At 43.4% G+C, this 26,643-nt stretch overlaps 1 protein-coding gene across 1 annotated transcript in view; it reads right to left on the bottom strand.

Annotated features, from left to right (window-relative positions):
• Positions 1-494: 494 nt before the first annotated feature.
• Positions 495-26,643, bottom strand: part of LOC132248269 (uncharacterized) — a 44,364-nt gene continuing 18,215 nt past the window's right edge. Inside the window, exon 2 of the mRNA XM_059721307.1 lies at positions 495-5,270. Coding sequence (XP_059577290.1) covers positions 4,791-5,270 — 480 coding nt within the window. The 3' untranslated portion in view covers positions 495-4,790. The remainder of the gene's footprint in view (positions 5,271-26,643) is intronic.

Here is a 26,643-nt window from a genome sequence, read left to right as displayed (position 1 = left end):
TGTATTCCTATTTCTTTGTAGCAGGAGAGCTGAGCAGAACGTGAACACGAGGTAACACTTACATCATAGAAAGCACTTATGTAAAAATGTTCAAAATAATAAAAACAAAAAAGTAGTTTGCTCAAAAAGAAAGTGACCTGGAGAGTCAAACACAGGAAAAGAGTAAAAACAGCATTAGTAAAAATGAAGGATAAATATCAAAGTAATTCAGCCAAATGACCAAACTAAATAATTGTTTTTAGGTTATTTTGGTGACTTGCCATGAAAATCTGCTTAGTTGTGAAAGTCTAGATACTACCCACAAGGACTGATTACATTTCTGCAGAGTTTCTTCATTATTCTGTTGTATCATCAGCACCTTCCTTATGAACCACATCATGCCAGCAAGAATTTCTCTCATTCATTTGTTCTTATAACTTGAAATATTCTGTGAGGAGACCAAAATAGGTACAGAACAAACACTCACAGAGTAATAAATATAAGACAGATTTATTTACACCAGTATCTGAAAAGAGAAGAACAGAACCATTATAGCAGAAAACATGTAAACAAAACAGATGAGCACTAAACTCCAACTTAACCCGAACACTAATTAACTAGACTTCCATGAGTTAAACCCTCTTCCTTTCACCAGTGCTCATGTACTGAGGGCTTTATCTTCAGTAACATGTAGCCCTTGCTGTTGAAACTCCAAGCAAGGAATCTAATCCTGCCCTCACCGATGCAATGACCAAACTTGCTTCAATCTCAATGGCGTATGATATTTGGGCTGTTCCAAAGCAACTCTCTCACGCTGAGAGTGCTTGGAGAGCACTGTCTCTCAGATAACACTCCCAAGAGAAATAACAGATAAATCTGACCACATCCAGATACCCAGTACCTACCTCTGTTACCTCTGCCCACACCTATTCTGCCTTTGCCTTCTAAGAGAATATTAACATGCAGTAAGACACAAAAGAGATGTATAAATCGTAAGATGTAGACACTACAGCTCCTCAGGGTGCTAGTCTTCAGCACTGGCCCTGGAAAGCAGAGCATGCCTTGTTTTGCTGGACACCTGTCTGCACAGGTGTGTTGTGTCACCTACATGGCATCCACCATCCTGCTTACCAGGTGGGGGAGAGGGAGAGGGGGCTCCCAGAACATTCAGATTTGGAAGCAGCAGTTAAAACAGATTGAAACAGAATGGGCAAGTCTCACTACACCAGTCCAAGAGGAGGGACAGCTGTGCAGGGATCCTGCTTATGCCAATCCAGAAGGATGCTGAAGAGCTCCCCTCTGCTTTAGCGGAGGTCTCTAATTCCTTTTAGTTTAACCCCTGTCTAAAAAGTGCGCCTCAGAGACAGGCAGAGAAAGGGAGTGCTCCATTTGCTCGCTCAGAGCAAACTGCCCGTAGTTTCCTGTATGAAGTGCCTTTTACGCTTTGCTTCTCCGTGTTCCGATATACTGCCTCTCCCTGATGCCAAGAACTCCTGCTGAAGCTATTTACAGTGTGTTGCTAAGGAGAAACTGCAGCTTGCTATTTTCTGCTTTTGAGACCTCTGCCTGTACTTGGAAGGTCAACTAGGGCTCAGAGTCACCATCTGGTAGGAAAAGGAACAGCAAATTTCAGCCCCAAAACTGGCTGGGGCTGAAGTTTCCTGCATAGCATGAGTTGATCTAGGATTGTGAAGCATTAAAGGAGAACCCTGCAAACGCTACATAGACCAGCAGGGTGGATAAAACCCAGCTTCTGGCATGTGGATTTCAGGCCATTGCTCACAGTGAATGATTTTATTTTCAAGGAAAAGTGCAATAGGGCCTGGGGAAACAGTCACAAAAGACAGTCAGGAGAGTGATTGTGCCTGAGTCAGTGGCAAAAGTGCACAAAGACAGACCACAACTTGGAAAGGGTTCTCCTTTAATGGGGCTTTCCCCTGGTGAGCCTGCTATTGTAAAAAACACCTTTCAGGATGTGGTACCTACATAAAACAGCAGCTTCTCAACATCAAATGCTTCTATGTCCCTTACTACCGTAGTATTTGAGCACCTCACAACCTGTGATATATTTATTCCTGCAACAGGCCTGTGAACAAATTTGATCCTCTCCCTTTTACAGATGCAAAATGAAAGCACAGAGATTAAGGTCCAGATCCTTAGAGGTATTTAGGCACCTACTTCCCAGTGATATCAATGGGAGTTCAGCATGGAAATCCTCTGGGGAGCTGAGCTTAAGTAACTTGCTGAAGGTCACACAAGAAGTCCCTGTGGCAGAGCAGGGAATTTATACTAGGCTTGCTAAGTCCCTCAGAGTGCTGGGCAATCTTTCTTACTGTTCATACGAGAGAATTATAACCAGATGCTAAGTGGAGCATTTGCTCTGTTGGTTTTTCTCTCTTCTGTCCGTAGAGAACAGGGCTGTTGCTCTGGCACCTTTCTCCAGGACTCAATTCACTTAGCATTTTTAAGTTTCAAAGAAATCAAAGTTACTGTTGCTATTTTGGCTGCATACATCCAGGTTGCCTCTCAAGTTGGCCTCAACTTACATTGGCTGGGGTTATTTGAAACTGAACTGGACAAAGCAATAGAAAATATGCCATGGGGAACAATCCTACACTGGCAAGGTCTTTTCTTTTTCTAATGTCTGTACTTCATGCCAAGTAAGTAATGCTGATTTCACATCATTTACGAGGGACAGAGAGCCACAACAGACAAACAACCTCCCTCTCATTCCCCTGCACCTCTGAGAGTAATAATGGTTCCATTTCATGCTTCAGCTGTAACAGGACCCTGATTCAGCAAGGTACTTAAGCACATGTCTAACTTTATTGGGATGACTTGTATACTTTTATGCAAACACTTGCACTATATTTAATCTGTAAGGAAAAAAAAAGTTCCCCTGACAAAACACACAACAGTATCTGTTTATTGATACCAGAATCTCAGCTGGTTTAAATTGATTTAGTTCCATTTATTTCAACAGAACTGCAGCAACTAACACCCACCCAATAGCTGATCCATTCCTCTTTCTTTTTTTTTCATCCCTGCTTTTGTTAAAACATTTTTCCCCCATTAGATATGGCATGATCAAAATGTGTTACAGTTCAATCAGACTGAGCTCGAGCAGCACCATCACTCCATAAATATGCACGTGCTTGTTAGGAGCATAACTTAAATAGTTAAAGTGCTGTAAATATAAATTCAACAGCTGCTGTACCTTACAGTTCAAGGTAAAAAAGAATAGCTGATGTAAATTGTATCAGTGCACTATCAACATAAACCAGCAGGGCACAATATATTACTGGGCAACCTGAGCACTTCACATATATCTTGATACCATCACAATTTTGACACCAATCAGTTCAAAAGATAAAATACAGTTCATAAGGGAATAATTTGAACACTGAATAAAATGGCTCACACCCACAAAGGAAACGCTTATTCACTCTGTAGTCAGTGTTACGTAACACAGACAAAACACAAAACAAATGTTGCTCTGACTCTGCTGGAAGATGCTAGGTCCTGATCCAGCATAGCACTTATGCAGAAGTGTAGCCTCCAACATATAAGGAGCCTGCTAATGTCAATACCATAACTCACATACCTAAAATTATGCACAAATTTAAGTGCTTTAGCTGGACTGGGACATGCTACAGTATGATCCATCAGACACTAACTCATAAGTTGTTCCACTCAATATTACTCTTCTGAGTAAAAACGTATCTCTGTTCATCACCATTTAGCCCCACATTTCACCCCATATATTACATCCTCAGCCCAATTACAGAGGTAAAACACTGGTTGACCGCTCATTAGTCACAATCCACATTAGCATTTCCTCTTATTACCATTCCAGTTTCCCTAGTCTAACTGAAGGTTACTCTAGCACAGTGAAGCCCTTCCAGCCCTGTGGGCTAGATGAGTGGACCAGGGTAAGTCTGGGGTCGGCTCCTGCACAGGGTCGGTACATGAGATCCATCTGCAGGTGCTATCCTTAGCACTGGCCTGAACCCATGTGGCTGGATCTGGCTGTAAGCCAGTGCAACCTAGTGCACAGGGCCATATTATCTGGCCTAGACTCAAATTTCCAGACCTATTGGAAGCCCCAGAAGCCAGATGACACAGCTCTGTGGGCAGATCTGGCCCACAGTGGTTGAGCACCACTGTCCTATTGCCTCTGTGGTTCCGTGCACTTTTTTCTTGGTCCTTTATGAGCCAACAGAACAAGCTCTTCAGTAGAAGGGTGCAACCCCATCGATTCCAGTGACACTGCATCAGGATAACTGATACCTGGATTTTGGCCTAATGCCCATAAAACATCCTGTTGGCTAAAATCTTTAAAGCAGTGTCAAGTCAGATGGAATTTTAATGGAGGATCTACAGATAAATCCCCCTTGCCTATTTTGAAGGTCTCTACCACTGATGTCCAGTGTATATTCTTTTGGGATTCTTTATGGGAGTGAGTTTATAGTATGGATAGAAACTAAAATATTATCATACCTACAGGAGAGTCAATAGAAGAAGCTATGCAAAAAACAAATGCTTAGTCTTTGCAAAATACCATATACCACTGTCTCTCTGATTGCCAATGAAAATTACTTTATTTTCTTGAATTCATTTTCAACCAACAGAGCCCCCTCTCTCCTCCCTCCCCAACTCACAGGGCACTTCAACCACCTTCCCCACCCGACAATAAAAAACCCTCTTCCCAAACTGAAAACTATATACATCAGTATCAGTCTTTGTCTGAGTCCTGGAGTGGGGGGCTGTGAAGTGGAGGTACCAAGGGTGCAGAGCGCAGCAGCAGGTGACTAGCACCCTGGCCATGGACAGTTTCCTTGTGGATCCAGGGTCTGTGGTGAATGCGAGGGGCTCCTGCAGGTGGGAGGCAGAGAAGGCCTTCCTCCAAGGCCCAGGTGGTGGTCTGTTGTGGGGAAGCAGGCAACACCCAGGGACCCTGGCTGACCCATTACACTTGAACAGCTCCACATGGCACTACTCCAGGGCCTCCAGCTGGGCCCAATCCACCTGCTGCACTCAATCCTGTGCCTCCACCTGGCAATGTCCTCATCCTGCCAAGCCAGCTCCCATTCCTCCTGCACCTGCTGCCACACCAGCTCCCATACCACCCAGTTCTCAACCACTACCACCAGGTGCTGGAGCAGGAACCAGTCCCTGGTGCACTCCTGGAGCATTCGGCACATCTGGGCAGCTCCAGCGGTAGGTGGTGGTGACCCTGCTGCAGCACTCTTGCAGGGTCCTGCAGCCTCTTCCCTGTCCAGATGTTGGCCCTGCAGAGGCAAAAGACAGAAGGGTTTTGTGTGAGTTCGAAACTTTGCAGAGATAAGATGCTCTTCATCAGAGGCCCTGTGCTGTCCAGCCTCAGATTGGAGGTCGGCCATGCACGGGTGCCCAGGGACCATGGTAAGCTGCCTGGGCAGGGCTGGGCCCAGGCAGCTGCTGGCCGAGCTCCCTGGCCCTGCTTGCTCCTCTGGGGCCAGTGGCCCACTGGGTGCTGGTCACAGGCAGCCTGCCTGCCCTGCCCCCTTCCCAGGGCAGGCCAGGCAAGGCTGCTGGCAGCACCTGCTGCCGCAGCTCCTGACTCCACTCCTCCCATTTCTCCCTGTAGGCCAGCCACTCTGCCACGCTACTGCCCAGCTCATGGCGCCCAGGCTTGGGGCATGCATGGCTACCAGACAACTGGGGTTAGAGGCTGGCCACACCCCTGCCCTCCCTGCAGGAGGCCTCTCTGGGGAGGCACCCCAGGGCTGACCCCACCTTTCCCATGTCTACACCCTGAGCATGCCCCTACTGTGTGCACCCCAGGAGGTGTGCAATGAGCTGTTTGTGCAAACAAAGGACTGCCTAAGCCACTATGCCCTGCTGCCACAGATCCTGCTGGTGCCCAAGGCACACCTGCACTCCTAGTTTAGGACCCTGAGCTACAAGAGTGCAAGGGGCAAGCTCAGGCAGCCCTGCAACCTTCACCGCCACCTGGAGGGCTACCTGTCCCTGCCCCCCAATGCCAAGGAGGACATCACCGCTGACATTGATACCTTCCTTGGCATGTGAGAGGCCTGGGCCCACCCAGCTGTGGGGACATGGGCTGCTCAATAATGTTTTTGTGTCCCACTTCTCTGTGTGCTGTGGGAGGGAGGGAGGGAAACCTGGGGCCAGGGGAGTGCAGGTGGGCCAGGCAGGAACTGCAGGCAGGGACAGGCACTTACCATGTTCCTGGGGCTGGTGATGCTGGAAACTCAGCACAGGGGTCCCCAGCAGCAATAGCATCTAGCTGCACCCAGTGTCCACGGCCTGCAGTGAGTGGCAGGCTGGCATGCAGCCAGAGGACACCCCCCAAGGAGAAGATGGTACTGCTGGAGTCCGGCAGTGGTGTGGCCGGCTGCTCCTCATGGCGGGGTGTGGGGCTGGGCCAAGGGTGAGGCATCCACTGGGCAGGGCTCCCCAAGCTGCCAGTGGATGCAGTAGCCAGGGAGGTGGGTGGGATGCTGAAGGCCCGAAGTCCTCTCCTCCAGTGTTGCATGACTGAAGGCATCAGGGCAGGGTGTGGGTAAGGGCAAGCTGCCCTTCCAGATGGCACTCACAGGGGTGCAGCCTGACTCCCAGGGCACCAAAATGGGCGTCATCTCCTGAATGAAGGGCATGATCTTCTGGACACAACCAGACCAATGACTGAAGTTGGTCATAGTCACCCACTGTGCCTGTAAGACCTTAGCCTTCACATGGCACTGCTGCACCATCTGGAAGCACATGCATTCTGGCTGAAATGACCTCATAAATGTGGGCGTTCAAGCACCTGCCCTGTGCAAACTGCCTCTGGACATCAGCCCTGCCCCAGAGCACCATGAGGTTGTGCACCTCCTCCTGGGTCCAGTTGGGGCTCTGAGCACTTGAGATGGGCATGGGCATGCAGGTAGGGCTAGGGCTGAATGGGGAGGATGCGCTGGACATGTTCCCTATGCCAGCTGTTTGGGACCCCATGCAGCTGTCCCTGCAATGCCAGCCCTGGAGGGCTGCCAGCAGCACCCAGGACAGGCACACTGCCAGGGACAGGGAGCTTTGCAGCAGAGGTGCTTCACCACAGTGCCTGCAAAGAGACAGAGCTGGGGTTGAGCAGAAGGAGGGAGCAAGTGCTTGCCCTGCAGCCATAGAAAGCAGGGGGAAGCCCTGGGGGGAATCTCAGGGCTGGACAAGGGATGCAGACTACAGCCCTTTGCCACATTCACCTGTGGCTAAGGAACACCCACTGACTCCAAATCAGAGAGTAGGAAGGTAATTTTATACATCCAACTTGCCTACTTGTTAGACTCTGCTACCTTTACCCATTAGATATTATATTACATGGACACAAAGGGACTGATCAAAAACCCATTGCAGTCCATGGGTCAGGAAACAAAAAAAAACAAATGCCAAATCCTCCACTGGTCTCGATGTCATATTTCTATTGACTATAATTGATATCATAAGAAGGTCTGCCTTCCAAAGCAGCAAGAACACTTTCAAGGTGTTGGTCAGTTTCAGTCATTGTTTGAGTGAAATTGTAAATACCAAATTTTGGGGGAACCTGGACCATGACTCATGGCATGTTAGCAGGGAAGAAAATTCAATATAGGTTCCCATGGTAAAGGCAGGACAGAAAGGGCGATACCTTTATATATAAGTGGCTATTCAAAAAGCAGTGGTTGTAGCAGAAACAGTTTCTGGGCTTGATCAAAAGCCAAAGGTTCCTGGATAATGGATAAGAAGGAGAAGGTAGATGAACCAAGTTTTCCATCACTTTTATAATGAAAATGTTTTCTATTCCAACCTAGGAAAATAAGTTCACTACTATTTGTTTCTGTTCAATTTTACATAAAAATGTCTGCAGGACTGTAAGTATTGGTATAGTTTTTTGAAGAATAACAATCAAAGTTTATGCTCCCATATTTGAACCAATAGGAAAATATACAGTAGATCCCACTTATCGTGAACTCCAGCAAAATGATTGCATTAGTTCAGAATGAGACTGTTCAATTATTAAATGAATTACAATGTGCAACTTGCCAGTCTGATGGCAGTGAATCTCTGCCTCTTAATTAAGTTATTCTGAGGGGGAAAATGTCTGCATTTCCATGTACTTCATTCAATTTAGTTTATGTGGAACCTACATAACTGCTCTATATTTGTATAAATATATTTATATTTGTGTGGTGGATAATGTTCTAGAGGGGGCAACAGCCAGTGCAAAACACATATAACAAAAACAAAAAAAAATCATAAAGAAGTGCACTAAGAAAACAAAGGACAAAACATTATTATTATTATTATTATTATGATGATGCAGCCATTTCTCAAAGAATGAGCCAGCCAAAGCACAAGTCTACACCCTCTTCCAGGTAGCAATGTATGTTGAATTGGCTTTGTAACAGAACTGTTTTGTCTTGTACACTTATTTCAGTATAACAAAACCAGCTTCTCCATTTGGCCTCTGAGGTTCAATGGAGTGACTACCGTCTTCTCTCAGCATAGGCCTCTTTCTGCTCGGTAGCCCTACTCTTTATGATAAAGGGGGCATTCACTGTCTGATAATTCCATGCATGCAATGACTATCTTGGCCTTTTCTAGACCTATTAAAATCCCAATTGGCTCTACCTGCAAAGGATTAGAAGCTTGGGATGCTCAAAACACAGATCAGGATCCTTTTTTGACCTTTCTTGGTTCTTTCCCAAAGACCAAATGGAGGGGGAGGAGGAAGTAGGCGGCAACAATATGCTTGATTTGTATTCAGAGTATAATAGGGAAACTGACCCACCCTCCAGCCAGTGCTTTAGGGGGTATGTCTGAGCCAATGAGGGGGGAGATGTACTAGCTACAGCTTCCAGCAAACATAAAATATGATTCCCAATGTGAACCAAGCTGCTTCTAATCAAAAAGAGGGACTGTTAATAGCCACCCAGCATTTGGAAGATTAGATTGATGGAACAAATAAAAAAAAAGCAGAGCAGAAGTATAGTAGGTGGCTTATTACACTATTTGCGTAACAAAAAAGGAAGTGGGCAAGACACCTTGGGGACCTCCAAAACAATTAAAGCTCTCTCTGTTTTCACAGACAAGCAGGCCTGGCTGCTGTGTCAGTTGTGTGCAAGCCTGCAGGCATGGCAACCTTCTCTCCGGAAGCCCATGGCTGGCATAACAAGAGCGCCAAAACATGTGAGCAAAACACAGAGCTGTTTTAATGCAAAAGGGGAAAAAATTGTGCAGTGTGCAAATGGGGTGGGGGGCGAGGCTGTCAGGGAAGCAGAGACTAGCACTGCTCCTGCACGTGGCTAAAGACTAGAAGAGTACATCATTTCTTTAAACTCATCTTGCATTCAGCCAGCTGCATATAAATTTCCCTCTATCTCATCAAGCTCTCACTGTTTGGCCTCCTCTGACTGATATTGGCTCATCATACTTAATCTAGGGTGAAATTTCCTCGTCTGAGCTAAATTACTCGCAGCCATCAAGGGAAGCGATATTTATTTTTCGTGGGGCTAATGACCTGTCCCCCGGACCCACCCACTGATGGTTATTTACTAGAGCCCAGATGCTTGAGCTCAAAATGAGTGCTAATGTCAGCAGGTGCCATCCCTCATTCAGCTCTCTGATTGAATTGGAGCGATCCCATTGACATTGACTCTGTGACTTTTAAGGCCATTACCCTCAGCAAGAGATGAACCTCTCATCATTGCTCCAACACTGACAGCTGATTAGCGACAAATTACAAGCAGGAAGAACCCAAGACTTCGTTGGGTGGGGGCAGGGGCAGGAGAGAGGAGTCTGGGAAGGTAGAGTGAGAAAAAAAGGCTAAGAAAGGAGTGGGAGGGGAGAGAAACAATGAGAAAAGGATGCAGCTCTTTGGTGCCCAGGTTGTTCTGTATGATTTATCCAGATGCAGAGAAAAGGTCTGATCCAAAGTCTGTTAAAAAGTCAATGACAAAGCTCTTATTATTGACTTAAATAGTCTTTGCATCAGACCCAGAGTTATCATCTTTGAACAGTGAATGGACCATAAAAAATACCAGTGCCTTTCTGTTTTACTAGCTCAGGAAGGAAAGGACAATAGAGGCAGATTTTGGCTGGTATAAAGTGTCACAGCAGAAAGATTACCCTTTAAATTGGTATTTATGCATAAGCTTCACCTGAAGCCACAACATCGGATAAGGAAAGCAGAATCCAGGTGAGGGACAGGCTACTGCAGCACAGCTGAACTCCTGAAGTCTGAGTCCTGCCACTGACTCACTGAACAAGTCATTTCACCAGTTTTCCCAGGAACTAGAGAGGGAAGCAGTAACACAGTCCCTGACTTTTGCTTTGGAAATTGTATATGGTTGTAGGAGTATTTGAGAGATACAAGGTCAGTATTAAGCACTTGGCAAGCCCCAGTTGATATCTAATGTACAAGACTTATTTCCCAAGTAGAAGGGAACTATAGCATCCTAGATATCATTGTATGATAACAATTAGCTGATATTGGCATTTCAGTGATAGTCATTAATTTACTGTCAATGCAGGACACGCAATAGCTAATACATAATAATACACAGTCTCTTCTGAGCAGAGGCTCTATTCTTGTTATATTTTGCATAGTGCCAAGCATAATGAGGCTCAAAGTTCTGTTACACTGATTTCACAACAGCTACAGTTTTAAAAGGTTTCAAGCCAAATTTGCCATTTTTCTTCTAGTGACATTTCCATCTTTGGTTTCTAAGAAGTGACTTACAACAAAAAACTATTACGCTCTCAGCCATTTTTTAATAATAGCACTACAGACTTGTATTTCAAGCCAACCAATCCCAAATCCTGCTACTATGTATGTATGTGCATATGTGTGTGTGTGTGTGTGTGTGTGTGTGTGTGTGTGTGTGTGTGTGTGTGTGTGTAGGGGGAGAAAGAGAGTAAAAGTGAGCACTATTCTGTGTATGGAAAGTATAACCACATCACCCTCCGCAATAATGCAGTAGTGTGTAGCAGCTGTTCAGCAATACACAGGACTGCTGCATAACAATGTACACAAAAAAGCAAGGAGTGTATGGTAAATTAAAACTGCTAGTGAAAATTCATCCTAAACATTTTATTCAAGCAGACAGGTCTACAGGCATGATTTTAATAAATGAAAAGTGTCTTGTTTATAAAGTAAATTATGCTCCCATAAGTAAAAGGAAATATTGTCAGTGATTACACCTACATTGTACAAATGAAGTCAAGCAAGAAAGATTTTGCACTGCAGAGATTGTTATTCTACAGGTCTCTATACAGTACATGAGCTCCATTAGGCTAGGACCCCCAAAAGGCATTGTGGCTTCATAACTCATATATCAAAACTCACATTTAAAGGAAAGTCATTATGAGAAAATAAATATGGAAAGTACTTCCAAGGTTGGCCAGTACAGCAGACTAGTGTCTTATTTTTTGTTTTGTTTTGTTTTTTACCTCTATCAATGTGGGTTTGAGTCTGGATGCAGCCACATAAAAATGGATCTGGAGTTTCAACTTAGTCCCCAGTGACATTTTGTTCACATCACAAACAAGTCTGAACAAACCTATTTAAATTGAATATGCTTTAGTGATGCCAAAATGCTTTAATGTGCTTTAGTGATGTTAAAAAAGAGAGAGTTCATATTCAGGTGCTGCTGTAAATATGGACTCATTCAGTCAAGTGAGTTACACCAGTGTGAAACCAGCGTGCCTGGGAACAGATCCTATTGATATGCACTTGAAGAGCAACCCAATAACAGTGTCTTTCCTCTAAAAGCTACAGGCTATATTCTGCCCTCCAGTACAAAAAAGTATTTCCCATCTAAGCCATACTCTGATCAGTGATCTGTATCTGGGCCCAGTTAGCATGACTCTCATTAATTTGCCTCTCCTATTCCCTTTTGCTGCCCAAAAGGAAGAAATAAGAAGGAAAGAAAAAAAATCCCAAACTGAACTAAATGGTGATGTGGATGGACAAGCAAAGGACTCAGTCTCGGAGAAAAAGTCTGGAATATACAAAATGGCTCATTGAAAACTATGAGCCAGGAGAAAGAGAAGACACAAACAACAGAGTGGCACAGGAGTGTGTTATTTTAGACTGAACCAGATGAGTTGTCCATTTAGTTCAATGTTTTCTCCCTAACAGTGGCCAGTTCCTGCCCACAATAAACACCCGTGGGACAGTTGGAATGTCAACTCCTAACTCTGAAAAGTTAACAGCCAATTTGTACCATGAAGCCTGAGGTTTTATGCCCCTTCCAAATCTATTTTTATTTACCAGAATTTACCATTCTAGCTCTACATAAGTTTATATGGCTAACAAGGTTAAGGACCTCCCCATTCACCTGCCAGTGCAAGCTTGCTGCCTACTGTATACCTCCTAATGTTTTGTCCAGTCTAGTTTTAAAAGTCCCAAGTAATGAAGTGCCCTCTTCTTCCCCTGAGAAAATGTTCCACAGCTCAGCATCTCTCACTGACATAAAGATTTCCCTGGTACTGGGAAAGAATTTCAAAAGCCTGAGGGACAAAGAAGAACAAGCCTTCTCTTCCATTACTACTAGTTATGCCTACGTTTATCACAATACACTATTTCTCTCCCTCCCTGGTATTTACACTTTTTAAGTATTTCTAGGTATATTGTGACTTCTCTTAATCACCAATAACATCACACAAAATTCACAGAATGATTTAGATGAAGTGCTGGAAGAAACCTCCAAACATCACTTCATCCAACCTTCTCTGCTGAAGTATACATAGTGTTCCCAATAGAAATCCATACAGTTCATATAAATGCATTGATTTTGACAATTTTGTTTAGATAGAATTAAACAACATCAAATAAGGTCTAAGAAAGTCAATTCTATTAAATCATTCTGTAATGAAAAGTCTAAACTATCCATTTCATAACAATATTATAATACATATGATAACAATGTAATAATAACATATAATATATACACTGTAATAAATTGCTTTGTATTGTACTGTACTATGACAAACTCAGAAAGAAACATTTTGATCATCCTTAAATAATCCTTTTCAAAATGTCATTCATGAAAAAAATAGAAATATGATTTTGTTCCGATTCAGAATGGGAAAACCTTCAACACTGTGGAATTTCCCCAAAACAACTCTGTGTATCATTTAGCCAAACCAAACCCAGTCCATTCAGTACAACAATAGTATCAGTGCTTAGTACTCACATTGCACTTTGCAACATTCAAATATTATCTAAAATGCCCTATATGTGCCCATCTAAAACAAGGAGTTTCCAGTATGCCTGGGCTGCGAAACAAAATGAAGCCCAACAATCTTAGGATGCCTCCAGTAAGTTGTTGGTTCAGTAAAACTGTCTGATTGCAAGCTGCTGAGCAGCAGCAGGAAAGAAAGGATGATGGAGTGTCTGACTGACTCCATGAGCTGCACAGTTGCTGGGATGGGCTTGTAAGACTAAGTATCCAAACAGGCTAATGTTCCCCTCAACATCCTGATTGGTCAATTTGGATGACATATTTTGGGCATCTCTGCTTACTCGGTGACTGCAACTTGTACACCGTCCACAAATCCCCATCTGCAACTACAGATGGTCCACTTTTTTTTTCTTTCTTCATTGTGTGTAACAGCTCTTTGGGGGTGCAGAGAAGTGAGACAGAGATGTAGTTTTACAGAATACAGCCACACAAGCCAGGTAGACATTAAATTCTATTGAAATAAGGTACAGCCAAATGCTGAATTTATAACACTGTGTTTATTCTGTGCTGGCAAAATGTACATCTCTAGTTCAAGCTCACACATGCATCACAACCAAGCAGCAGCATTTAATTGCTAACATACAGCTGTTTAGGTAAAGGGAAGAAAAAAACACTGAAGGTCTAAATACATCTTCATTTTTACTTCAGCCACTTACATACTCACTTATGTATTCAATAAAATGTTTCTTTTCCCATGCTGTGTATCCTGCATACAGTCACATCCCTGTATTCCTTGCACCTCAAGACAGCTTCCTACTGCTAAGTACAGGTCTACTTAAGGGTCACAGTAGAACCATGCTTCAATTTCATTGCAGCTGCAGAATACCTGCCTGTTCCCCATTGTGGTGTTTTTTAGCTGCAATCCACTCTTCAAATCCCTCTTAACTGCCTGCCTTTTTCTCTGATGCCTGCAAGTCTGAGACAAACACAAGCTCTCTCCTCATACCTGTATATGGGATACGGGGCCTGAATCACCCACGAATGACTGATTTTTGTGGTTGTGACTCTATGGAAAGGAACAGTATTATGCCAGTGTAAGAAATGGAGTCACAAAGTAGTGAATGTAATGCCAAAACAGAAAAGTCAGTGTGGACTGGAAGACTTTATATAGACACAATCTGCAACTGCAGGTATCAGTGCAGATATATAGATATCAATGCAGCTACAATTCCAAACTTTTTTTCTTATTAAATAGGAATTACATGCTTGCTTTCTATGTAATGTCACTAGGTACTAGATATAGATGATGTTTTGTAGATTTAGCGATTCTTGAGGCACTCAGAGCTCCCATATTATTCCCAAATGATAGGAGATTTTTTCACATTTAAATTGTTAACTCTAAAGAGAAAGAATACAGATTTCATTGGGTCAGTAATCATTTGACAGACCTCATTAGGACCCTGTCCTACAGAGACTTGCACACATTTTTTACTTCTATCCACAGACCTGCACTTGTTGAACTCTGTGGCAAATCTCCCATGGCCTTGAAGGATGCAGATTCAAACCTGGGAAATACTGCTGTTGTCATCAGTGAAACCACTTACAGTGTGTAAATTAAGCATGAACAGAAGTCTTTGTAGAATCAGGGCCTGTGCATTTATCAGGGTTCTTACATCATGCCAAGCACTGTAGTGTTGGAGTATCTCAGTGCCAGGGAACCAGCACTAGGGATTTAGAAGGTGACATTTTTCCAGATGCACTCATTTAATTCTTCTGTCAGTCATGCACTGTCCTAGGTCAAGGCCACTGTGCTATGGAGCCTCCCATTTTTTTTTTTTAGACAGAACTGAAACCTTTCGTACCGACCATGTTGAGTCACTGAGGATCTTATGGCACTGCTCATAAGAGTAGGAGAGCTAACCCAAGTTACCTGGCCATATTCTAACTCAGCGGGCAATGACATTCTACCTGCTTAATTCCCCTTTCAGTTTCATTTGGATGTGGTATTTTTCATATCTAGTCCTAAAGAGTTGTGTCATGCTGTGTGCTGTCAAACAGTTGCCTTTGTCACTCTAGAGGTGGTTGAATGTCAGCAGAAAATGAAATGAAGCTGATGCGTAATTCTTATGCCAATTCTCTTATATTTAAATAGTTTTGGATCCAAGCTGCATCCACATATTTTTTAAAAAGTATTGCTCTGTTTTATGCTCGCATTTCTCCATGTCTCGGCTTACCTGAGACCCAATATCAGACATCTTGATGAGACTTCGCCTTCTGTACTGAGCATCTATCCTCCAAAACCCTTGAAGATTTTTCCATCTGGATCCAAAACTAGTCACTCTTGAAAATATAGAGACCATTATTTCACCTGCACACTTCTCTTTTGAACTGGGAGCATTACAATCCTTGGAGTTTTGTAATTTTCCACTTGACTTATTTTGGATTTAATGAGCTGATAATAATTTCTATTTCCAGCAGACTGCCTGAAACATGGAAGAGAAAGCCCCACTCATGAAGACATTTAGGAAAGAACATTCTAGTTTTAAATTTTATAGAGAAAAGGAAAAAGCCAGTTGAGCCATTTCCACCATTGTGCGCCCAAAAAATTTGCATAATTACTTTCAACATATTGAAAGAAAGTGTTTAGTCTTCCTGCTATAAAATAGCTTGTGTCTTCTAAGAAATTTTACCCTTTTTGCCAAAAATAGTTTATGAGAATAGGTACAGGTCTTGCCCTTAAAAAGGAAACCATTCCAAAGGTTAGCACACCATATACTAGGAAGTAAATGAGATCTGTCAGAAACCATAGATAAAAGCTGTTTTTTCAACAGCTTCTATTATTTATTTTATTTTTTTGCATCTAGATAAGCACTTTTAATTTTCAAAGTTTCTAAGCAACCAACCACTTCCAGTGATCTTGAAAATTAGGCCACTTATTAAGGTGCCTAAATATGGATTTAGGACTCTTACCCTGACCCCATCAATTTGAAAATGTATGGCAATCTTTTGTGGCCTTATGTGTACACCTTATTACTCTCTGTATTTCTATCATCTTTCAAAGATGCAGGCTCCACTTCTTCTGTTACAGCAAAGCAACAAAGTTTAATCCAAAGACGTGTCAGAGAAAGTTTCATGTATTAAAATATATGCTGATATTCAATGGCTTCCAAGTGCCATCCTATCCCTGTGAGCATCAAAGCATGTCCTGAAGAAATTATAATGTGATTATACTGCCTAAAGTCTACCAGAGTACTAACCACTCACTAGTTAGCTTTTAATGTTGATGATTTCAAATGTGGATCAGAACATGTCCCTATTTCTTCTTTTCTGTTTGTTTCATGACGTGATCATATAAAATCAATTGCTGTCTCTCTTTTCATTCAGCACTACCAAGCTGATTTAATATAAAGGATATTTACAGGAGCTTTATTCTTGGACCTAATCACCAGGTGATGTAAAAACAAAATAAAACAAAAACAAAGCTATGTCTATTGATATGAAATGCAGCTATATTAATTACAGTAGCTGAAAATCTGGCTTGCTACATTTTAAATACAACATTTAGGTTCCTTGCAGACACAAAAAAAACCAAAACACACTTTACTGGAAGAAACACCATGTTACTTTGGACCGACTCTGCTGCATCTGTATAGATCAGGTGCTTCAGCAGGGTTTTTTGGCACTTTTATCTAATGGCTGATTCAATCAGCTATTAAATAAAAGCACCAACACCCCCCCCCCCCCCCCCAGTGCCCAGTCTATACAGACATTGGGCAAGCTGGGTCCAACTAGCGTGCTGCCTCTTCTGGCCATGTGCTGGGCTCGGTGTGGGAATGTGCTCAGTTTAAACTAAAGTGTTGTTTGGAGGAAGGGGGGGGGGCAGTTAACATCTGCAAACAGCTTTAGTTCTTAAAAAAGGTATTTGTTTCTTGAAAATCATCTAATTTTAAGACCGATGTAAAAATGTTATCTTAAATATCAAATTCATAGTCCTATCCTACGTGTTATAACAAAGGTTGATTAGCCAAAGACATTTTTCCCTGTAATTAGATTAATTCTTCAATAAAAAAAAGAAAATCTGAAAGACAAAAAGAGAATGTGATGTTCTAGTGCTTTAGCATGGAGCTATCTGAAAAATGTGTTTGTACTAATTGGTATCTATTAGGACATGAGCTCCAAAACATGCCGCCCCGGACTGGCTACCTTCTCTTGATAATTGTTAACACTAGAAACTAAAATCTCAACAACTTCTGGACTAAGAACAACCAATCGTGTTCTTAATGTAACATTGCATTATTCAAAAATATAATGAAATTTCCAGAACCATCAGATGCAGCAGGTACATGAAGATAATTTTGTTTTTATAACCAATTTCAGGCAGATAAATACTAGGATCCTTTCCAATTTTCCCCCCATGAAACTGAAGTGTCAGTGAGATTTACAGCACCCTCAAGTTCTCTTTTCAGAGGAACATTCATTTACATAAACAGATAATCCCAGATAAAAATTTCCATTAGACAAAGGTGAAATGGATCAATTTTCTCTGCCAAGACAAATCTTAAATCTTGAACAGATAGGGTCATTATTACACCAGGCCCATTTCAGAAATAATGTATTTAAAAAAAAAATCAGCCGATAGCAGCCATTTCCAGCTTTCCAATTATCTTTAAGAAAAGCTTATTCTGTGGACAATAAAGCACATTACTGCACAATATGATACAGTCCATAAAGATCACAATGTTTTATGAAAGGTTAAAGAAAGCTCAGCACATTTAGGGGAATGTCATAACCCACAAAGTCTTTCAAGACTTAACTGAATCCATGTACATGCTGTGCAAATATTGTGCTACGGAATGCAGTGTTCCTTTTTCGGTATCAAAACAGTGCCCCAGCATGCATATGCCACTCTGGCTTTGCTATGAAAGGAGGTACTCACATGAGATACAAAGGAAAGGGAATGAAGACACCAGCAGAGTCTCTTCCTCCTCAAGGGAAGGAGCTATTTCACCCATGCCTGCTTTACAGGCTGAGGAGAAAGGGACTGTCTCTCATCAATACTCACCATCCAAATGAAAACTTTCGCCGTCCTCTTCAACTTCAGATGGCTTCTGCGGCAACTTATGCACACAACTGGGCTAATGGGTACTGGATGCAAGGCAAGGAGACAGTATGATCTCTTGTCCATTTCAATGGGGAATATGGTGTCATCTCTTATCCATTTCTCTTTGTGGTACCTCAGTTGCCAGCTCACTGATTCACATGAAAGGAGGCTTCGCCACCCAAATGTGTGCTGCATCTGTATAATCACAGGCTGCATGCTACTGTGACATGAAGTTTGAGCCAAATTATACAATGTTCTGGGCAAAAACTCCCCAGACAACTCTGGAATGCAGGTTAGCAGGGACAGAGCTCAGGAGAGATGCATTCCTCCCTCCTCAAAGTCACATCATTCTAAAGTATAGCACAAGTCCCTAAGGCCCCTGGGAATGGGGTTTATGATGGGTGAAAGTAACAAGAGGAACGAGCTAGAAATCACTGGCTGATCGACACAGCCATCAAAGCAAAAACAAGCAGCAACATATTTGACTCGTGTTTTCTTCTAAGAGGACTCACATTTATCTGCCAGTTAACGAACTGCTACCTACAGGCATCACTCTAGGGACTAGAGTTCTGAATAGGTGTGGAGGATGAGAAACTGACAGTAACCATGCCCGTTGCATAAATCACACAGGGACAACATATATCTGTCATACAAACCAATACCACACCCCAAAGTGGAAAGTGTTCCCAACTCCCAGTGCATTAGCAGTTGCTGAAGGTGTGCAGCACTTCACAAGTTCAGGGCCTAGGGAGATGAGTATGCATTAGGTCCTAGCTGTGTAGTCAGATGAAGAGAACTGAGGACTCCTCTCTAGACAGGCAGCTTCATTGAGACCAGGAAAACTAAAATTACAAGGAAAAAATTAGAAATCAATGAACATGCCCTGATCCCTTATACAGATTATTCCTTTGGTGTTTCACTGCAGGCAAATCCAGTCTATGGTGAAATTCCTTCCTTTCCAAAAAAAATCAAAAGTTCTCTGGAACAGCTAAGGGCTGTTAAGCCCATTAAATTTAGGTCGTATTCTGATTAAGGGTAAATTCCTTCTATTATTTGCCTCCCATATCCTCTATCTCCACCTACTAGTTTGCTCCATTCACTTTTTACATTTGGTCTTCTAGACCAGAGGTTTTACTGAACGTAGCCTGCAGGGCTCCACACAGGTCCAGAAGTTTGGTGATGGGAGAGCAGTTGCCATTAATTTGGCCACCCTCCCCACCGCCAAATTCCCAAGCCCCAAACCCTGCACGCACGCGCTTTCCCAGCCATACCAGTCCATGGCCCCATCCCCAATACTCCTGGTTAGGTGTTGGGCTATGCTCACTTCCCCTGGCAGGGCTGAGCTGGAGCTGGGCCATACACTCTGCCCCACACAGGGCCAAGTTGTTGCCAGGTTGCACCCCCTCCCCCCACTTATAGGACAAGGTTGGGGCTGGGCCACACCCCATTCCCCTCCTGCCCTCCCCCCATGGGGCTGGGTCAAGCTCCTTTCCCTTGCAGGGCTGGTTTGGGGCTGGCCTGCCCCCCACACCCCTCTGTATAGCTAGATGATGCTTGTCATGCCTACCCTGGGGGGGCTGGATTAGGACCACCATCTGGAGATACTGCCCATCTGGCCTGCCAGGCAAAAAGGTTGGGTGCTACTGGTCTAAACAGCAGGTTCTTTGTGGTATTGCACTCTTGTCCATAGCTGGGACAATCCTTGCCCATGTTCTCAACAGACTCACCTTCCTTCCTGAAGAGATTCTACTTGAGTCCCAATTTGGTTTCAGTCTGCACAGGAGATACAACAGATAGGATCTCTGTTGCCAGACAGCTGCAGAAGTGCCATGAGCAACATGCATCTTTACATGGCCTTCATTGACTTAGCAAAGGCCTCTGATTCAATCAACAGAGAGGACACATGGAAGACTCTGATGAGATCTGGATGCCTGCCAAAATTTGTTACCGTTATCAGACTTCTTCACAATAGCATGTCAGCAACTGTCTTAAGTAATGGCTTAGAAACAGAGCCCTTCACTAGTAGAACTGGAGTCAAAGTACATGTGATTGCACCAACACGCTTTTCCATCTATATTACACATATTCTGCATCTCATTGCTGATAGACTTCCATCTGGAGTCAGCATCCAGTATTGCATGGATGGGAATCTCTCTAAAACATTAACCAGCCATGTTCCAAATCCAGAGTAATCAACACCTCTACTAAGGATCTTCAATATGTTAACAACTGTCATGTGTGTCCACTCAACTGAGTGGCTCTAGGCCACTCTTGACTGCTTCTATGAAGCCTGTGAAATGCCTGGACTCACTGTCAACTTCAAAAAAACCAAGATCCTTTACCAAGTCAACACAAACCAACCAGCTTCTCCCTCTACATATTACAATTAAAAGGCAGTTCTTGAAGAATGTTGAGAAATTCCCCTACCTGGTTAGCCAGTCGTCCATAAAAGCAAACACAGAAAATGATATTCAGCACCAAAGAAAATCTGCCAGTGCTGCCTCTGGACATCTCTGAAATTATGTCTTTGATGATCGTGCCATCAGAACCCAAACCAAACTTCTTATCTACTGGGCTGTTGTCATGCCTACCTTGCTGTACAGCTGTGAAGCTCAGACTTATAATAGAAATACCCCAAAACTTTGGAATGTCACCATCAGTGATGCCTTTGAAAAAATCCTTTATCTCCACTGGAAGGACAGAAAAATGAATGCCAGCATTCTGGCTCAAGCAAACACCACTACTATCAAAGTCATATTTATATAGCACCAGCCCCGTTGATTAGGATTCTAATATAATAAAAGACATAGTCCATCTGTGTGTCTGTTGGTTTGTCTGTCTGTCCTTAACGTTTCTGGCCAACTGCACACACACCACCAAGAATGTGGATGCCAACTGGCTGGGCGGCCTGGGCTGTGTGGGCCCAAGTTTGCGCCACTGCCAGGGATGTCTGGTAATAGGGAACATGCCCCGGCTGTCTGAGCAGCAGGGCTTCCCCATACCTTCCTGCCTGAGGGCGAAGGGAGGAATCACACTGGTGGCATCCCACTGCTGCCCAGCCCAGACACCCCCCCAGAAGAGACAGCAGGGAGGGGGAAGTGGCGGGCAGGAAGGGGTGGAGGGAAGCAGGGAGACAGGCAGACCTGGAGTGGCGGGGGGAGCGGGGCCAGACCCAAACCGGCGGGGGGGGGAGGAGGGAAGCGGGGTTGGACCCGAAGAGGCAGGGGGGAGCGGGGAGTGGGGCTGGACTGAAGCAGTGGGAGGGATGGAGTGGGATTGAACCTGAAACGGCAGGGGGAGGGGCGGATCCAATGCAGCAGGCGGGGGGAGCAGAGTCAGACCCAAGGCACCAGGAGGGGGGTGGGGGTAGAGTGGGGCCTGCAGCGAGGAGCTGCAGAGGGGGGGCAGCACAGGGGCAGACACTGGGCTCCATCTCCCCCAACCCCCCCCGATCATTCTTGACGGGCAATTTGCTAGTATGTCATAAGGATGCCTCACAACCAGCTCCCAAAACAGGTCCTATACTTCCAATTCCAATGGTCACTGCTCTAGAGGTAGGCAAAAGAAGAGATTCCCAGGAGACCTTGAAGGCCAGTCTGAAGAAAAGCAATATTAACATAAATACCTTGGAGACTCAAGTGCTGAGTTGTCTCCAGTGGTACCAGCATGTATGACAAGGCATCGATCATTTCAAGCAAACTTACTTCACAATGAAGGCAGATAGATGAGAGAGATAAAGGAAAAGAGTTGTGACCTAACATTACCAGGATCTACTCCTTCCTTCCACAACTATTTGCCATAGCAAAAGTTGAACACTGTTAAGTCCTGGCACATGGGCGGTCTTGCCTTAGGGGTTAGTTACCCAAAGAATGGGTGTAGTTCAGCTGGGGTTTGGAGGGGTCTGGTGTCAGAACTGGATTTGGAAGCCAAAGCCAAAGTCAAACAAGCTCAGGTTATAAGCTGAAGCTGAAGACTGGGTTAACGGGCTCAGAAGCCACAAGCCAGAGCCAAAAGTCAAACCAGAATCACAAGCAGGGAACCAGGATCAGGGAATACCAAAAGCCTTGCCAGAGTCAGAGCCAGGAGTAAAAACCAGAAGATCAGCAAGGAAGTACAGTAGTCAGAAGTGAGAACTTTTTCCTTTGCCCAGACAAAGAGACTGTGGGCTGGACCTGGCCTTTAAGGACTGAAGCAGGTGGAGTTTGCTGCCTGTGGCTTCAGGGAATTGGCTGCCCTGATTGCCCTACTCAGCCCAGCTGGGACCAGGATGCTGCTCTGGGCTTGCTGCAAGTGGTGCTTATTTCAGGGACAACTTGTCCTGATTTCTTAATTAGGACTGGCTGGGTCTAGGGTTCTGGCCTGGCCTCATTACAAACATGCAGATCTTGGATCAGCCACAGTCATTTATGGAGTCTCTGATAACTTCCTTATTTACTGGAGGACCATCATCTTCGTACCAAGGGATTGCCACTGACAGTGATAGATAATGTATTTATCCTCACAAAACCCACGTACTTAGAACTACGAAAGTTCACAAATTCACCCACAAAAACACAGAAACCTATGAAGAAGCAGGGATTTCAAACTCATCCTTCCAAGCTATAGGCTAGTTTCCTATCCACTGCACTATTCTTCCTCATTAAATCTGCCCGTCTGCCTTTGTATCCCCACTGCTTTGCTTTACTAACAAAAAATCAAGTTTTTACTGTGAGCTGGTAGAGCTACGGAATAGTGAGCTGAAATCTAGTCTGCCTCCTTGTCCTCACATGCTAGATAAATCTGAACTAAAGACTTTCTGTAAAAGTCACACAGAAAATTCCCAGCTTGATTTTTCAAATTCCCAGGTTTAGTATGCAGAGCTGACAGGTACAAAAATCACCTGCTGATGGTATAAACTGAGCCTATTTGAACTGAAATGAGACAGTAAACATGAAGGTTCACAATGTCATTTCTTAGAGGCGCTTTTCAGAGTAGATGTGCTCTTTAACTGTTAAGTTGAAACTTTTTTATATGCGTAAATAGTTACTATTTCAGTTGCTGGAATATCAGTCATAACATCTAATGATGTAAAGATTGTTGCCTTATAAAATTCACAGCTGGATAGCTACATGGCTCAAGGCAAAAGCTTATTTTAAAATCCAGTGTTTTAGGAGGGGAGATGTTTATTAAAACATTCTGTCTATTAAAAATATATGATGCATCATTGGTCATTCCATGTGATGCAGTGCCAGCCCTTTTTTAGGCAGTCCACTTGGGATGATTTCTGACAACCTGGCAAGCCTATTTGACAAGTCCACATCCTACTAATTTACTAATCCATCAAAAAGAGTACATTCCAACAACCAGAAAGTAAATCACCAGTGACCTTCACACCACATGCCCATAAACTTGCGCTCGTGTATGGGAGCCACAGTTGGTCTCTTTGCCACTGAGAGTCAAAGACTGACGTTCAAAAAAGGTGACAATGGCTTGATCTCCTTGTGTCTGAAGTTACATGAAATAATAATGTGGCCAGGGCACTTTCTGGACATGATGGAGAGAAAAACAATTATAAATAATTCTTTCACTGATTTCATAGACATTTTGCATCCCCACATGGGAAAAGGGCTGCACAGCTTCGAGAATGGAGGAGGTAAAATTGCATACCTTAACGCAACCCAGAATAGCAATCCACCCATCTCATGCCCATCACTGTGGTATCTGGGCATCTCACTTCTGTATTCTCATTAAAAATTCAAACACAGTAGGGCCCCAGAGTAAAGGGCCAAGGCATTTCATGACAGACTGTCCCCTGCCTATACCTGCTGGTGAGTAGTTCCTCATACAAGTCATCCCACCAAAATCAGTGGGGTTACCTATGCGATTAGCTAATCTCCGACGTGAGCTGGGATGTTGACAATCTCACCTTGCTGTAGGAACAGTGCTTTAAGGGATACTATTTCCAGCCACTGCTTTAGAACAGTATGTTTTTCATTATTAAAAAAGCACAGTTTAAGTCATCTTTCCTGTTGGCTCCCAACCTGTGTAGAAATTATCTTTCCTCAAGATTTTATAGAAAACTTAGCAGTTTTCTGTAAAAACAGCAGCAAATCATTGTCAAGTGGAAGCAAAATACATAAAACAAATTTCTAAAAAGGGGCAACAGAGACGGTGCTGCTATTGAAAAAAATTGGGCATGGCAGGTCAGGACTCAGAACTGAGTATCCACCCGCCCTTTCATTTTGTAGGGAATAGAAATTTCCCATTTCTTTCATGTTTTTATGCACCTTTTTAGCTCTTTTCATTAAGAAAGGAATCCCAAGAATACTGATCAAACCTTACTGCAAGAAGTTTGCTATCAATATTTTTTTCAACTGACCCCAGGTTCTTCACTGCTCCCCTCCACAGTCTCCCAGGGCCAGCTTTTGGGATCACAGCATTCAAGGCCAAGAGTCCATCTGTTTTGTACGAAACCTCATAGCAATTCAGTTATGATTGTTGATTTTGGTACCACAGCCAACATGAGCTCCTTGCCAACAAGCTGCCTTAAGATGAGTTGACTTCTCCATTGAACAATCAACGTGGCCTCTGAACACAAAAGTGAGCAAGTCAAAAGCAGGGGAAGTAATGTGGTCTATTGAACTGCAAACAGGATCAATGTGTTCTAGTCCCAAACAAGAGTGCACAGTTTTTGTCATGCCACTAATGGGCTCCAGAAATGCTAAGCATCCACAGATCTCAAAGAAATCAATAGGAGCAACAGATACATGGAATATCTGAGGGTCACTCCTTTGGCCACTAACCTCCACAAATGCTTAAAATCATTAAGCTTTTTTTTTTGTTTTAAAGGGAAAATATAGTATTGTAAGAGGTGAGATGGTTAAAAAACAAAAACAAAAATTGGAGACCTTTTGAACTGTGTAAGCTGGTATAAAATGTAGGTAGGTCTGATTCTGCAAGTGCCAGAACCAGTGAATGCAATTTTACAAGACACCCAATTGTTGAGGCTTCTGTGGGAAGTTGTGATACTGCCAACATGTTTGTGTTTGCAAAAACATTTGCCGGGGCAACAGCCATGGAGACCAAAATCTTCTACGCAGCTGTAAAGCAACTATAGCACAGATAGTACCCACAGTGCCCCACCAATATTCTTCAACCCTCACTTCTAAGAATCAAACAGAGGTCTCCACACCAACTCATTATTTGGACTCTGCTGAAAGAATCAACAGTGGTGTTAACTGTAGTGGTCACTTTTGCTGGGTTGGTTTTGTTTGATTTTGATGGGTTTTTTTCTTTGCTTTGTTTTTGTGATGGTGTTCTGGCTTATTGGGAAATCCATAGGGACCCCTTATACTTAGAATATCTAATAACCAAAAGATGGTACTGTTTTTTAAAATCACCAGCAAGCATGGTCTCACTTCAGCTTCCTCTATATACAGCTGGAGGGAGACACCCTCTCAAGCTGCGCCCTGAGTCATACATGGGGAACACTTATAGTGTGGGTTTTGGACATTTTTAAGCTTCTCATGTCCTTAAGCACCACCTTTGCCAATTTTTGCCCTCATTCAAAATGGCTGTCACTTCCCATTACTTCTAGTAGAACTAAAGCAACCTGCTGCCCTTTATCAAGATGGTTACTATGTCCTTACTGTTTTTACCCATGCAATAGATGCCCCTAGCATCTCTTATGATTCTCAATGGTATTGAAGCCAGGACACCCTCAAAGAAGATGACTGACCCATGGACTTTACAATTTGGGAAACTGAACCAAGAACTGTGAAGAGGCAGGGAAATATGGAGAGGTCTGAAGGCACAGTAGAAAATATGTAGCTGAAAACTGGACATATTTCTACTGGGGAGAACAGGCACTGTTGCCACCTAACCGTTCCATCAGTGTTAGCTGCAAATGTGCTTCCCAGGTATCCCTGTAGGAGCTCAAACTGACTTTGCCCTGAACATCTCCTAGGGTAGTTATCACTGCAACTCTCTCCCCTCCCCCTCTCACCCTGCACTCCCCTTCTGCCCCCAGCCCCGGGGTGAACTTTTGCTTACAAAAACCTGAATTTAGCCTACACTCAAAATAATTCCCAGGGAACATAATTTTTTTCTCAAAAGAACGCTAGGTAATACATTATGTTAAGAAGTCATTAATGCTTATGTCCAGCAAAATAAATCAGACCTAGTTATAATCCTATTGACATGACAAAGCATGGATATTGTTATTCATATTAATACAGCACAAATGTTCCCAAAATGCCATCATTCCATAATGGTTCTAAAGTGATTTCAAAATTTAAGTGTCGTTCTGGGCAGAGAAGCTACTCTATAAAAAAAGAAGCCATGGAACTGCCCATAGCTATTCCCTATTTGACTTCCAAG

Source organism: Alligator mississippiensis, chromosome 2 (assembly GCF_030867095.1).
Source record: "Alligator mississippiensis isolate rAllMis1 chromosome 2, rAllMis1, whole genome shotgun sequence".
NCBI classification, from domain to species: Eukaryota; Metazoa; Chordata; order Crocodylia; family Alligatoridae; genus Alligator; species Alligator mississippiensis.
This window is presented reverse-complemented; position numbering and strand designations above follow the sequence as displayed.